Raw genomic sequence first — 16,813 nt, forward strand, 5'->3', positions numbered from 1 at the left:
TACTTATCTCAAACAATACATTCTGAATGGTTCTTAAGCTATGATTAAGTAAGCAATATTTAGGTTAAGTTAATAGATTCAGTTTCATCAAAACAAATGACTTTGGAATGATATTATTGCGGTCAAATTGGTGTTTTTTAAGCTGTGAGGTTCGTAATTTCGTAATCGTAATTGAGGAGGTATTTATCACGTTTGAGTTTGAATACACAACCTTGAGACATAGGTCTTAGGTTAGTGTTATCAATATCAGCTCACAATAATAAAATACTGGCAAATTCGCAAGAACTTTTCTCCAGTCACTCTGTTACGGTTACTTTAACAGACCACACTTACCAACGGCCAACTGTCTTTCGCCCGGCTCTTTAAAGATTCTCAATAATCATCCAAAATGGACGAATCTGCTTACTTTCCACGATTAGTATTGATTACTTTACTTTGTATGCTCCCGTCAATTTATTGTAAGGATGTGTGCGCAAAGAAAACTCCATGCAGATGTGAGTTTCCTAACGGCACGTATATTGACTTGACTCCATCTGCTAAGAATATTCCATTTAAATCTTTGACATCTTATGAGCTACGGTCACGAGGTGAAGCAAGGCTTAACACTTTTTACTATCATCCTTGTCATGATATAATGATGGACATAAAGGATTCACCTACTTGGAACACTTGTGACATAGCTTCGGCGGTAAGTTTGTCTTTTATTTACTTTCTTTTTAAATCAATTCTACTATGTTATATGTACCGACCGATAACCGAACGACAGCAGCAGCTACCTTTATTACATTATAAATCTATTTTTGAATTAGATTTGGTGCAATAGAGAACATTTACTTACTCATACATAATATAGGTAAGTAAGGCTAATATGGGTAAAGTATGGCTGCGGGATAAGTTAGTGTGGCTGTATAAAATAATCATCTTGAGCCTAATAAAAATAATATTTGAAATGATTTTATTTTAGAAAATTTCTGTACTTCCGGAATGTTATGTATCAAGGATTTCGTTCAGGATTTCTGCCCTGCTTATTGTATTTGCAGTACTTGCATGAAAATCATCGTTTAAATAAAGAACTTATTCAAAGACAACAACATTTCAACTGCGATTACTGCATATGTTGTTAGCACGGCAGATTTAATGTACGCTCTCCCCGTGAATATAAATTTTGTTGTGTGAAATACGTATTATTAAAGCTTACGTCGGTATCAAAATTATTCCTATTTGCAGGTGTGTTGGCAATACAGCTTGTGGAACAACACCCTTCCAGATACTCTGACAAAGTTTCAAGAACGTTACTACTATATGGGGAGCTCAGATTATTCAGAGCTTGCCGAGGACGGAAGTTACATTAAATACCGTAGTCAACCATCGTAAGTAAATCTAGAATAGGGTAAAATTTGCTTTATACCCCGTATAGAAATTACTGTTTCTATGTATACGTTTTTACTCGATTAACTAGAGCACACCTTCTTAGATAATCTTAATTACTCTGTCCGTCTGTCTACCCGTCCGTCCGTCTGTCCGTCCGTCTGTCTGTCCGCGCTGACACACTCAAAGTGGCGATAATTTCTTTTTTCGTTTCATCCCTGTTCTAGGGGCATTCCACGAGACTGTCGCTTACATAACGCTTTTGCCTTGTATGGCAGCTACCTCGATAAAATACGTGAATCTCGAGAATATACTGCCAATTTGTTAGCCAAGTCATGAAATATTACCTGACTCAATATCGCTTACTCAGCATTTCCAGAAGTATTAGAAGAATTGCGTTATGTAAGCGACAGTCTCGTGGAATGCCCCTGTAGGGGGAGTGGTTGGATAGGTATTTGAAAATCAATAACCATATTTTGATAAAAAGGAATATTATCGAAACACGGAAAAAATGTGTCATCCACCATCTAACTTTTAAAACGCAAAAAATATAGAAAAAAAACATGAAATAAAAACATAGCTTAATAAAGACTAATGAAACTACTTCTTCGAAAAGGGACATAAGTATATGTATACTTATAAGTAAGTACTTCACAAGATGCTCCCTTTGACGGGCAACTACGGAACCTTAAACTTAGCATGACCCGACATGCTCATGGCCGGTTTTATACTTGTTATAAGGTGCATTGGGGTAAAGCCTAACTTTAGTCCGTCCGACTACAATAATAGATTATGTTACTTATACCTACATTCCAGTTTATTAACTTTATTTGTTCATGTTTTTTAGGCATACATTAGTGTTTTTGGTTTGCGCTGAAAGTGACGACCGATTAGAAATCAAGGATTTATCGAACCCGAGCACAATTGTAAGTAGTTTTCATAACTAACATAATTATGTATAATACATTTGTTTTCACCACACCAGCTCGGAAAGGCTTACTTTGCACTTCAAAAACTGATAGCAAAGTTGCATTTTATTCACATGTGAGACAAAGTAATCAAATGCAAAATTTGAGTTGTTTTCTTATGCTTGCTGGTAGAATTGACTTTAAAATGACGATTTTGGATGATAAATATTTAATAACATTCATTTGGATTTGATTTGGTTTGATTTTGTTTGATATTTTACATTTAATATTTGCTTCGGGTTGGTGTGGTGAAGATTTTTGTGTTTCGCTCGGGGGCAAATTTTGTTTAACCCTCGCAACGCTCATGATTCCATTTTTCGAACCACTCGGTACGCAACTTTGCCCCCTTGTAAAACAAATAACTATTTTGTCTGTATCTCGCAGTCAGCAAGAAAAGCATTTAATTTTTTATTTTTTTTATACTTCAATAATTTTATTGAGTATTAGTTTTTAGTTTTATTTTATACATGAGTTTATTGTTTTAATAATACTTTGTTTTTTACTTGTTGTTTGAATAAGTTGCTTAGTTACCAATACCAATTACCAATCATTTATATTGACATATTTGACATTATATATGTATTTTCTATGATGGCCTACTGTTATCTAGTTTGCGTTGGTAACAGCGCCATCTCTTAGGAAATTTGAATATCAAACTAAACATACTCCCGCCTTTAATGACGTGACGTCATTATAAAATAATAAAATAAATTAAGATTCAATCTTGCAAATAATCAAACATAAATTAATAGCTTGTTACGGACGCAAACTATTTTTCTACATCACATAATAAAGGACACAATTTTGAAATTGAACGTTGTAACACTCCTGACGAGGTTCGCAGGTCATACATTCTGGTAAGTTGGTCTTTTCCAGGGTACTTCTTTATAATTCTTCCCATAGGCCAACGACCAGGAGGTAGCCTCTGGTCCTTTATTAGAACTAAATCTCCTTCTTGGAATTCTCGAGTAGACTTTCTCCATTTAGGTCTCTGTTGCATTCTACTTAAATATTCGGATTGCCATCTTCGCCAAAAATCTTGTACCATTCTGGTTGTCACTTGCCATTGATCGAGTCTATTCATCTTTACATCTCCTAGGTATTCAGATGGTATAACATTAGTGGGTTCTCCGATGAGAAAATGGCCAGGAGTTAAGGGGTTCAAATCGTCCGGATGATCGCTGATGGGTGAAATGGGTCTAGAATTTAGACAAGCTTCAATTTCTGCCAGGACCGTGCTTAATTGCTCAAATGTAAGTGTAGTATCTCCAACTATACGTTTCAGGTGGTATTTGGTCGACTTGACACCTGCCTCCCATAATCCGCCGAAATTGGGAGCGCCTGGAGGGATATATTTCCATTTCGTCCCTTCTCTATCTAGCATCGAAATAAACTCATCTGGTACACTGGATTTCCCTTGTCTCCACATCTCTAGTAACTCTTTCTCAGCGCCAATGAATGAAGTTCCGTGATCACTCCACATTTCTGCCACATGGCCTCGCCTTGAAACGAATCTTTTAAATGCTGCCAGAAAGGCTTGTGTCGTCATGTCACTTACAACCTCTATATGTAGTGCCTTCGTGCACATACAAACGAATAAACATATGTAGGCCTTGTAGGATTTGGCACCTCTACCCTTGCTCATTCTGACATTTATTGGTCCCGCAAAGTCCGTTCCGGTGATCAAGAATGGTCTACACGGCTTGACTCTAGAATCAGGTAAATCTCCCATTTTTTGTTCTCTGTTCTTCGCATTCTGTCTTATACATGTAACGCACTCCCGCACAAAACGTTTAACGCGGCTTGCTGCGTTAATCAGCCAATATTTGCCTCGTAAGTATGTAATCATCATTTGCGGAGGGCCGTGTAGTGTTTTGGCATGAGCATCTCTCAATATTAACGGTAGTAGTACATTGTTCTTCGAAATGATGATCGGGTGTTTTCGTATGAATTCCATATCTGCGTTCTTCAATCGACCACCGACTCTTAGAACATTCTTGTCGTCAAGGAAAGGGGATAGAGCTAGTAGGTTACTCTTAGGTTTTAAGTTTTTGTTTTCTTTCAGGTCTTCTATCTCTTCTGAAAATTCCACTTCTTGTGACATCCTTATACATATTGTAAGTGCATCGTTTCTTTCTTCGTACGTCAGGTAAGAAGGTAAGTTACTTTTCTCTCTATCTATAATTTTTAGCCAGCGTCTGCAGTATGCAATCACGCGTGTAAGTTTCTCCAGTGATGAAAACTTCTTCAATAAGGTAAGTTGTTCCTCATTCTCATTTGTTACTACCATCGTTACTATATTCTTTCTCTTTTCAATTGCTGTGTCTAGTGGAGTTCCTTTTTCTAATCTTATTTCTTTCTCTTTCAGTGTTTCAGGTCCGTTCCACCATATCTCTGTGGACATAAGTTTTGAAGGCATCACTCCTCTTGAAACAGGATCAGCAGGATTTTGCTTAGTGTTTACGTAGAACCAGTGATTAGCATCGAGTATCTCTGTGATTTCTAAGACTCTATTCTTTACAAAAGGCTTCCATTTCATTGGATCTCCATGTATCCAAGCCAAAGTCACTTGACTATCTGAATAAGCGTATACGTTGTCAAGATGAACTTCTAGTGTATCAGCTACTTGTTTCAGAAGTTTACTCAATAATGTAGCAGCCAGTAGCTCCAATCGCGGCAAGGAAACTTTCCGAATCGGCGAGACTTTTGTTTTTGCTGTCACGAGGGACACTCTGATTTCTCCTTCTTCGTCTATAACTCTCGAGTAAATAACTGCTGCATATGCTAATGCTGAAGCGTCTGCATAGCCATGCAGTTCAAGAGTTGATTTACTCGTAGTGTGCATCCACCGATCTAAGCTGACATCTTTCAAGGCTGGCCGTTCTCTCTTATACTGCAACCACTCTTTTTGTAGTTCTGCTGGAAGTTCTTCATCCCACGAAATGCCTTTCTTCCACAAAACTTGCATAAATATTTTTGCTAGTATGACGCTTGGAGCGATCCATCCCATTGGGTCGAATATTGATGCAATCTCAGATAAAACGCTTCTTTTTGTCATAGGTGTGTCATCTACATCTTTGATATGATTAGGTATGAGTAACTTGTCTTTTTTAACTTCCCATGTTATACCTAATGTTTTCACGCTCTCTTTGCGTTTTATTTCGACTGTCTGTGTTTCTTCTCTCTTTTCTTGTTTGTCTAATGCTGTCATAAACTCTTCGCTATTTGAACACCATTTCTTTAGTGGGAATCCTCCGGAACTTAAAATTTGTGTAACTTGTTTTTGAATTTCTATAGCCTCTTTTTCTTCGTCTGTGCCGGAGAGCAAATCATCCATATAGAAATCTCGTAATATCATCTTCTGAGCTTTTGGATAGTCAGCTCCTTCATCTTTTGCTGTTTGCCTCAAAGTTTTTATTGCGAGATAAGGCGCACAGGATGTTCCAAATGTAACAGTTAAGAGTTTGAAGTCTTCAATGGGTCCCTTTGGATCTGGTCTCCATACAATTTTCTGGTAATTCGTGTGTTCATCTTTTACCCGTATCTGTCTAAACATCTTCTCTACGTCGGCGACAAATGCTATCTTGTATGTTCTCCATCTAATGAGAATGGCTCTTAAATCTTCTAGCAAAGGGCGTCCGATTAGTAACTCGTTATTTAAGGATACCCCGTTGCTTCCTTTGCATGACGCGTCATAAACTACTCTTAATTTGCTAGTTTCTCGCTCCATTTTAATCACAGCAAATTGAGGTAGCCACACACCATTATCTTCATCTTTGTTTTCTATTTTCTTCATGTGGTTTAGCGTTATGTACTCTTCTAGAACTTTGTTGTATTCTTCTAATAGGTGTGGTTTACTCTTAAGTCTGTTCTCTGTAGACTTCCAGCGTTTCAGTGCAATCTCTCGGCTGTTAGATGGTAGAACTGGTGGGTCATGTCTCATTGGCAGATCTACTATGTAACGTCCGTCTTCGTCTCTAGTGGTAGTTTTTTCGTATATTTCTTCTACTTTGATCTCTTCTGCTGTTAGCTTGTGTTTCTCTTCATCTATTGTCTCTAGCTCCCAGAATCTCTTTAGCATATGGTTCAACTCGACATTTAAATGCATGCTAATGAATGGTTTCTCTTCTCGCTCTTGTTCTGTTCCGACTGTGACTTTTCCTGATATTATCCAACCCAAATGTGTTTGTAAAGCTATGGGAGAGCCTGGAACGCCTTTGATCAGACCAGGCTGTATCATCTCGTTGTAAACTTCTACTCCCAATAGAATATCGATAGAACTTGGCTGGTGGTAAGTCGGATCAGCTAGTTGTAAGTCTCTTAGATGTACCCAGTTGTCGATGGTAAGATTCTCTGAAGGCATGATGTTTGTGACCCGCTTTACTATGTAGGTTGTTATACTCATTTTCTTTTCAGGATTATGACGTGATGCAATCTCGATATCTGCAGCAAATCGGATGGGTGTGCTCATCTGATCAAGACCTGATACGTTTCCATTTACGCATTTCCTCTTAAGCCCCATAGTTCTCGTCCGCTACCGCTCGCGCAAGGCAGCCGCGTTATTCTTGCTCCTCTTGATTTTAAATTATATTAGTGCATAAAAGCATCGGGACCACAGCTTTGTTTACATTGTTTTAAAGCCAGTGAAATAAGGAATGCAGTGCAAAAGACAATATCAAAATATATGGTGTAGTTTAAAAGTTATGAGCAAAAACATTTTAAATATCACAGCCTAACGTCTTTTAAACAATACTACGAGTCGAACAGCGATGAGTCACCAGTAACCTGTTCGCGCCGCTGGCTTAGCGCTGCGCGCGCAGCGCAGGCGCTGACATACGATTGAAGCGGACTTAAACACAAGAGCAAAGGACATCAGTGAAAATACACCCGAGAATCGGACCCAATATCTTGACGAAGAGCTACAGATATACTTATCTCTGTTATAATGGAGTGCCTAGTTTGCCATGAACAAATAAACCACCAATCAGAGCTGCTAATATGCATAGATCTAGGTGTTATTCTTGACACAAAGTTGACACTAGATACTCACATCGACCATATACTCAAAAAAGCATACCGAATGTTGGGCTTTGTTATGCGCGTCACTAAACCCTTCAAACAGAAGCTCAGCCTGACTTGCCTATACCAAACTTTAGTTCGTTCCAATCTTGAGTACGCGTCAGTTGCATGGAACCCTTTTTATAATGTATACTGCAATAAGCTAGAAATGGTACAAAAAAAGTTCTTGCGATGCCTTAATATTCGTCTGAAGAGCCCGCGGCACTCTTATGATGAGCTTTTAATTAAATACAACATGCTATCACTACGGGACCGACGTTGCATCGCCGACGCAATAATGCTGCGTGACGTATGTGCAGGTGAATTGGACTGTCCAAGTCTCCTATCTAAAATATACTTTCGAGCTCCTCCTAAACTAACGCGGTCCACACACCTCTTCAGTCTTCCGAAGACAAAGACTAACGCCGGAAAACGTGCACCTATATACAGACTGTGCGACCACTACAATAAGTCTCTTCTCGAGATTGATCTCTTCTCAAAATCCCGCGCCCAGTTTAAGGCAGCAGTCACAAATTTATATAGAAACAAATAGGTAACTTCCTATTACATTAGTCTAAGTACATACATAGTATAGTATATTCTACAACATAGGTACAGTCTCACTTAACATTTGAAATATTGTGAACCGCATGTTAGTTAAGTATTAGGATTAGGTAAGTGGTATAAATATACATATGTTCTCTGTGAGATACGTTTATGGAAGCATCTGTATTTAAGGCCATTTATGTAACTTTAAGTTTTATGTTCATCCCATGTATGTTTTTCTGTGTTATCTCCTCAATAAATAAATAAATAAATAGCTTGTAAGGAGCCGTATCACTACAGGTGCGTAAATATGACTTCGGCTTATTACAGGGAAAACGTACATGAGCTGCAGCACGCTTGGCGTTGCCCCACTTGTAACACACATATTGGAATCACACGCAGGAAAAATGACAATACACCAGTAAGACACAGATCAGCACTACTAAACGACACCACAATGTCAGTAGACGACATCTTAAACTTTGAGGAGAGCACAACATTCAGTGGAAATACCGTCGAGAACAGATATACGCTTAGTACTTCCGGTACCCAGACCACTGTACAAATCCAACCAGTCACACTGGAACAAATAAGTAGTTTGCTAGAACAAAATAACCGGGCCATTGTTACCGAAATGAGAAAAACAATAAACTCCGAAATAACAAATATAGTGCATCAATTAAAACAAGAATTCTCAACAGATATAAAAAACGTCACCGCAACCCAACAATCTCTGAAAGCTGAACTAGACAAAACAAACAAAGTTATATTGAACCTACAAAACGAAAACCAAAAACTGCAACATGAAATAAGCGAGTTGAAGCAACGGTTTCAAGAAATTCAGGACCCGCAGATAAATAAAGCAACCCCAGACAACACTAAAAAAATTGTTTTATTCGGGCTAGAAGAGCATATGTACGAAACTGAAGCGGACTTGTGCCAGCGTATCGACAATATGTTTTATGACATACTTAATATAAATATAAATGGCTTCATTGAAGGAGTGTCTAGAATTGGAAAGAGAGGATTCCGTCGCCCTATACAGATAGAGCTTCTAAGCAAGCGAATGGCTACGTATGTTCTTGATAACACCCACCTATTTAAAAGCACGGGATATTCAGTATCGATGTTCCTGGACAGCAAATCCCTAGAACAACGAAAAATCCTTAAAGACGAACTCATAAAGGCACGCCGAGCTGGAAACTATGCCATAATAAGAAACAATAGACTTTACATAAACGGGAAAGAAGCGACACGAAACGAAGAGAGCGTCCAATCGACTATCAACCAGTCCAATAACTCGGCTACAGATACAGTTCAAATAATAATAGACAATGAAGGGAAAGTTTCATCAAAGTTGCAACCTAACTTACCAGCAACACCTACAACACCAAGCATTACGGACGAAAATCATTCCTTTCGTACAAGAATTTAAAATTCTCATCCAGAACACTCAGAGCCTAAAAAATAAAGTCTACATCATAGAATCATTCTTACATGAAAAAAATATCCAAGTAGCCTGCTTATCAGAGACTTGGATCTCAGATAACCAGAAAGATCTGTTAGCAGTGGACGGATACAATTTTGCAGCAGCTTATTACCGTCAACACCACCAAGGAGGCGGCGTGGCTATACTGACACAAAAACATATAAATTGCGTGGAGCGACCGGATATTTCTAACATGTCACGCGAGTGTATAGTCGAGTGCTGCGGTATAGAAATCCCCGAACAAAATATGTTAATTATAAATATTTACCGACCAGATAGAGACATTAACACATTCTTTGACTGTTTAAATCAGATACTCTCTAGAATTAAGCAAAAAGAACAAAAAAATAATGTACTTATTGTTGGCGATTTTAATATTAATATATCCTCAAATTCTATGTTTGCGAAAAGACTTTCTGATCTAATGTTAAGCTATAATTTACTGCAAATAGTCAATAAGCCTACACGAGAATCGAATAACTCACGATCATGTATAGATCTTGTATTTACGAACTCTAAAGATCATACCGTTGAAGTGGCGAACCATGGCATATCGGACCATAACAGCGTGTTGTATAAGGTCCAGAGTCAAACCGCACGGAAAGCACAACACCAAAACGTATGCTTCACAACAAAAAGAATATTTAATGAAAAAAATATGTCGTCGTTTAAACAGGCATTAGCCAGTATAAATTGGAATGAGATAATTTCTGATAAAAATGATACAAACATTAATTTTAATTTATTTAGTACCAAATTGCAACAGCTTTTAAATAAACATATACCAAAGAAACGCTTAAAATTAATAATGCCTAACCGCGTAAAATCTTGGCTTACAAAAGGCTTACGCTTGTCGTGCCGACATAAAAGGCAACTTAAAGTCATAGTTAACAAAAGTAATAACGAAATAATCCGAAAGCATTACAAAATATACGAAAACATCCTTAAAAAATCTATTAAAGTGTCAAGGAAAATTGGTTATATAAATAAAATGAAAAAGTCCAAAAATAAAATGAAAACAATGTGGGCCGTCATAAATAGTATGACAGGGAGGCAAAAGGATCGCGCGTATAAAAATATGTCATTAAAATTAGCCGATACGATCGTAACAGCGCCAGAACAAGTAGCTCACATATTTAATGAACACTTCGCGTCGGTAGGCGAGACGGACTTTAGAGCCGGAGCGATAACGGCGCGCGCGCGCCGTGTGCATACCCCCGCCACTAACTCAATATTCATACAACCGGTGACCGAAAACGAAACCATAAAAATTATAAGGCAGCTTAAAAATAAAAATAGTTTTGGTGTCGATGAAATACCGCCCGTTCTTATAAAACTGTGTGCATTAGAGTTAGCACAGCCACTGACAAAACTGATAAACCAATCATTTAATGAAGGAATATTCCCGGACTTACTTAAAATATCCATTATTAAACCTATATTTAAAAACGGTGATGTAACCAATCCAAACCAATATCGACCTATCGCACTCTTACCAACTGCGTCAAAAATATTCGAAAAATGTATGATAAATCGAGTCTACAAGTTTTTCGAAAAGTTCAACATCTTAGATAAAAATCAATACGGATTTAGGAAGAACCACTCAACAACACTAGCGGTTTATCAATATATACATAACATCTTAGGTCATATAGACAATAAAACATATAGTATAGGACTTTTACTGGATATGACAAAAGCGTATGAAAAAGTATCACACGAAATCTTACTATGTAAATTGTACGGGATGGGTATACGCGGCACTGCATATAACTGGTTCAAATCGTACCTCGGAAATCGTAAGCAATGCGTACAATTAGACCACTTCGATGAGGACCGCGAGGAATTAAAGACCGTGACGTCAAATTTGCGTCATACTACTTGTTCAATACCCCAAGGAAGCGTTTGTGGATGCCTACTATTTCTGGCATATATTAATGACCTGCCAAAAATACTCAACACAGACACAACCTGCGTTATGTTTGCTGACGACGTCTCTCTATTGTTTAGTTGCAATAACAGCTCCGAATGTACATCACAACTTCAGAACATTTTTAGTTCCGTACAGAAATGGCTCGGTGAACATAACTTGGAAATTAACTTGAAAAAGACCAAAATCATACAATTTAAGCCCACACAAAAAAAGCCATTGGAACTAAGTTTAGACACTGCCACATGTAATATAGAAGAGGTCGCGGAATTCAATTTGTTAGGTATAACCATAGATTCCGGTATGAATTGGAAGACCCACATACAAAACATAAAAACGAAAATGTCAAAATTTGTATATGCCCTAAGCATACTAAAAAAGAACACAAATTACGAGTGTGCATTATCCGCATATTACGCATATGCCTACGCATGGCTTCGGTACGCCGTAGTCCTTTGGGGTGATAGTGTCGAGGCCGAACAGCTTTTTATAATGCAGAAAAAGTGTATTCGAATTTTGGCGAATGTGCGTATACCAGATAGCTGCCGTCCGTACTTTGTTCGTTACAAACTTTTAACACTGCCCTGCATCTATATATTGCAAGCTGCTCTTTTTGTTCGCGAAAACCCTCATTTATTTGAACTAAAACAGGATAAGCAAACAACTAGAGCACAGTACAGGAATAAATTGCTGTTACCCAAAACGAACTTACAAATGTGTAAAAATGGTCCACATTACAAATGTATCCTAATAACTAATAAAATTCCTGACTCGATTAAGCAAGAACCTCAAAATGCGATCTTTAAAAATAAATTAAAAAACTTATTACTGGATAAATGTTATTATTGTGTTACTGACTTTTTTAATGATAATTTATAATTCTTATTTTATTATTATAATTAACCTTATTTATTGTGACATTGAATTTTAAATTATTGCATGAAATGTTATTATATTACTTTGACTATTGCTAAAACTTAATGTGTGCTATGTTATTTAATTTATCTTTTGTTGACTTTTACAATGTTAAATTTATTGGACTTTTTTTTTTCTTATACACGCTAATTATACGGTAGATATATTATAATGAAATGTTTAATAGGTATTAGCTAGTAAGTTAAATATTGTGTGCCCTAACAGGGTGTCATGAATTGGCCAACTTGACTGTAACATCTTATTATGTAATTTATGTTCATGACTATGCAATAAATGAAATATGAAATATGAAAAATATGAAATAGTTTGGGCTGCAGACTCGTCCAGGAAAGACTCTTGAGAACATGGATCCAACAAGGCTCTTAAAACGAATTCTCTTCCTTGATGGTTCGTCACGTTAATTTGTGCTGTAGATAATAATCCTGTCATGCTTCCTGTTGTTAGGTGGGCAACTATCTCTCTTTTATTTTTCATGTCTTGCTTGGGTTCTTGTTTAGTTTCTCTCTCTCGCTTGAAATCTTTGTTTTCTCTCTCTTGTTTTGTTTCTTCTTTGTGCTCTTTCTCTTTGGATTGGTATGTATTGTTGTGCAACAATGTGTGATGTCTTCTTCCGCACTTTTGACATGAAAACTTGCTCTTACAGAAGCGGACAGCATGACCATGGATTAGGCAGTTAAAGCAGAGTTGTTGGTTTTGAATGAACTCTGTTTTCTTTTCTAGTGTTAGCTCTTGGAACTCTTTGCATTGGTTCAACTGATGGTTCTGCTTGCAAAAACCACACTTGATAGCTGGTGACACGTGAAATGACTTAGACTCGACAGTGACGTTAGGTTCTCTCTGGGTGCTTCGGTAGGTACTCTTCATGTTCATGTTCGTTGTTTGGCTAGGTTGCATCATCTCTAAAACTCGGAATCTCTTTTCTAAAAACTTGTTGAACATGATCATCGTAGGTAACTCCGTGAGGTTCAGGTTACTTGCTTCTTCCTCCCACTCTTTATGTGTTTCTGTGTCTAACTTCTCAACAATGATGTGTATGATGAGTGTATCCCATGAACTTGTATTAATGTTTTGTACTTTCAGCTTGTTAAGGCACTCCATAGTTGTATCTAATATCTCTCGAATTGCTTTAGCAGTGCCCGTGTGAATTTTCTTTTGGTTCATCAACTTGCTTAAGATGGAATTAACTATAACTCTCTTGTTGTTGTACCTGTTCTGCAGCGTGAGCCATGCCAATTCGTAGTTTGTTTCAGTGACGGCTAGGTGATCCAACAGTTGAGCAGGTTCTCCAGACAAGTAGCTTTTTAAATAATGCATCTTTTGGACGCTGCTCAAGTTCTCTTTGTTGTGGATGAGTGATGTAAACATGTCGTAAAACGAAGTCCAATCTTGGTAGTTACCGGTAAACTTCGCTATGTCTATTTTCGGTAGCTTCACGTCATCCCTGCTTGTGCTTGGTGTTGGATTAGTGCTGCTTGTACTCGTACCACCCGTCGTCGAACTCTCAAGCATATCTGTCATCTCTGCTTTCAAATCTAGGAACATTTCCTCGCACGCTGAATATACATCGTCTTTGAAATATTCGTACTTCGCTTTGTCTGACGGTGTAGATATTTTTACCAAGGCTCGATTGTTTTCTACGAACTGACTAAAATATTGTTCTATCGATTCTTTTCTCGTCTTGATGTATCCTCTTGTTAATCTCGCTTTTGGTGTTTTCTTGAAGTTTGCTTGCGCTTTGAGAATTAGGCCGCAAATATTTTCTTGCCCTGCCAATAAACCAGATAATTCTAGAGACATTTTGAGATTTATGAGATAACTATTCTTTAAAACTATGAAAATTCACACCGAAATCATGATTAATTTTTTGACATGGAAAAAATTCTGACGTGTTCTATATTCTTCTGTTTCTCAAACATTATTTTTTCCAACTTAATAAAATCTAATCTTGTAAATAGCACTAGTTTGAAGCGGCGAATTTTCTGAGTTTACTCGTAGGTCTTAACATATATTTTATTAATCTTATTTTCCCGAAATCTTTAATTATAATTTTGTAATTTTGATGACAATTTTGACTGACGGCTTCTGGAAATATTTCTAAATGTTCTAAATCACTGACACTTAGGTTCAACTTTAGGTTCTATTGTACTGTAATTAAAGTTCACTTTTGAATGCACTGTCTATGTCACTTAAGTCAATTCACTTCTCAACTCGAAGGACCACTTTGTTTGAATAAGTTGCTTAGTTACCAATACCAATTACCAATCATTTATATTGACATATTTGACATTATATATGTATTTTCTATGATGGCCTACTGTTATCTAGTTTGCGTTGGTAACAGCGCCATCTCTTAGGAAATTTGAATATCAAACTAAACACTTGTTTATTAAGGATAATAATATGATACTATCTAAACCTGCGAATATGTGCTAAAAAACTATTCTTAAATTACAGGAATTAATATTCTACTCAAGGAATGCATGTTTACAACCGGATCATAGTAAAATAGATATTTCCTCCTGGAACTTCCCTTTAATGCAGGTCAGTAGTGTAACGTTATTAATTCATTAATAATGTTTGTTGTTAAGAATATATGTGTCGGTTAACTTCAAAATCGGGTAAATCCTTTCGACCCTCTCAGCAAATATCTACCCTATTACCTTTTCTTAGTACCAAAATCGCATAATCTGACAGATGGATTTACCCGAGTTTGAAGTTAAGCGACTCATATGATGATCAATTTAAGTACTGGCATCACGTGACTAGGGTGACCAGACGTCAGGAATTTTCCTGACATGTCAGGAATTTTAGGCATATGTCAGGAATGCGGCCGGAAAAGGGAAATGTCAGGAATTTTGGCATTTCCGTTTCCCGAAGGACAAATAAACAAAACAATAAAATGGTATACAGTACAATACACTTCACTCGGCTCTCTACCTTCTTTCAGTAACGGATATTTAATTCGTAAAACATCCGTAAAAGTACATAGTCTCGGGCGTTTGCTACCCGCCGCGACCGCGACAGCTCATGTCAGGAATTTCGGCCGAAAATCAGGAATTTTGTCAGGACTTTTGAAATTTGTATCTGGTCACCCTACACGTGACTGGCATTCAATTCCGTCACGAGTAACGACGCGAGGACCGAAGCGCTTAGCAACCGGTATTAGTCGGAAAACATTAGAAGCGCCCTTGGCCTAAAGCTGAAGTAATATTTGGAATTAGAAAACTTTGAAATTTTTTTGCATTCGAGATGTTCTTTATTGTATTTTATACAAATTAATGCTTTAAAATCAAATTAAAACGATAACGTATTTCACGATTGCCCTGTCCAAATTGCGACTGTGTGAGAACTTGTGGGTTGCTATTTTTAGGGTTCCGTACCCAAAGGGTAAAACGGGACCCTATTACTAAGACTTCGCTGTCCGTCCGTCCGTCCGTCCGTCCGTCTGTCACCAGGCTGTATCTCACGAACCGTGATAGCTAGACGGTTGAAATTTTCACAGATGATGTATTTCTGTTGCCGCTATAACAACAAATACTAAAAACAGAATAAAATAAAGATTTAAATGGGGCTCCCATACAACAAACGTGATTTTTGACCAAAGTTAAGCAACGTCGGGAGGGGTCAGTACTTGGATGGGTGACCGTTTTCTTTTTGCTTCTTTTTGTTTTTTTTTGCATTATGGTACGGAACCCTTCGTGCGCGAGTCCGACTCGCACTTGTTTGTAGTTTTCTGTCTGGTTTTAGAGCGGTTAAGGAAAAGCCACCCTAAGGGGACAACTAATGCAAATTGCGCCTGATGGTTTAAAATAGCGATTGTTGTTTTTAATTCGAACAATCAGTTCCTAATGGATGCTAAAGTGGCCCAGGAAAACTATACTCATCCTTTTCTTTTGGGTGCTAGTACTAATGTAAGATAAAGATAGTACCTATGATTCTCTCTGTCTATGATTGCAATGAGACCTTTGACAAACTATACATTAGCATTTACTTATATCTAATAAAGAGTCCGCCCGTCTACGATAAGTCGCAAGTAAAGTATGGCCGTCATGATCCATATGACGGTGGATTATACGAGATCATACGGGGGTATTTAAATTTCGAATTTTCCAGATTGCCTGTAAAACGCTACTCAGCATGACTAACGCAGAGAATTCGACTACAACCACGCCCGTGTAGTGATAATAAGCTATACGTAATGCGTTATCTAAGGAGATCGTCGTTTTACAAGAAGCTAAGTCATAAATAAAACAATGCGTCTCTACCTACACGTGTGTTATTCATTAGTATCCCTTTACATACTGTTATGTTAACATCTTATGACCTGTAGTCAGCGGTCGGCAACCTTTTAGCAAGGGCCACATGCTCGTAGTAGTTAACGAAGTTGATGTGGGCCGCACTTTCGTAATGTTTGTGACTTTAGCAGACATTGTCGTTTGTCAATACTATATACAAAATAGCCAAGGACGCTCCCGGGCCGCAAGCGAGAGGTTCGCGGGCCGCCTGTTGCCGACCGCT

At 37.6% G+C, this 16,813-nt stretch overlaps 1 protein-coding gene across 1 annotated transcript; it reads left to right on the plus strand.

Annotated features, from left to right (window-relative positions):
• Positions 1 to 188: 188 nt before the first annotated feature.
• On the plus strand, positions 189 to 16,559 carry LOC134671317 (uncharacterized). The gene is made up of 5 exons (XM_063529144.1): positions 189 to 688; positions 1,228 to 1,370; positions 2,216 to 2,294; positions 14,750 to 14,836; positions 16,409 to 16,559. Exons 1-5 carry the CDS (start codon positions 389 to 391, stop codon positions 16,472 to 16,474), a joined length of 675 nt encoding a protein of 224 aa, XP_063385214.1. The 5' UTR covers positions 189 to 388; the 3' UTR covers positions 16,475 to 16,559.
• Positions 16,560 to 16,813: the final 254 nt, after the last annotated feature.

The sequence above is a fragment of the Cydia fagiglandana genome, chromosome 15 (genome assembly GCF_963556715.1).
Source record: "Cydia fagiglandana chromosome 15, ilCydFagi1.1, whole genome shotgun sequence".
NCBI lineage: Eukaryota > Metazoa > Arthropoda > Insecta > Lepidoptera > Tortricidae > Cydia > Cydia fagiglandana.

Coding starts and splice junctions, on each gene's coding strand:
- LOC134671317 (XM_063529144.1), top strand. CDS start 389: ATGGACGAATCTGCTTACTTTCCACGATTAGTATTGATTACTTTACTT. Junction 689..1,227: donor CTTGTGACATAGCTTCGGCG/GTAAGTTTGTCT, acceptor TCCTATTTGCAG/GTGTGTTGGCAATACAGCTT. Junction 1,371..2,215: donor AAATACCGTAGTCAACCATC/GTAAGTAAATCT, acceptor CATGTTTTTTAG/GCATACATTAGTGTTTTTGG.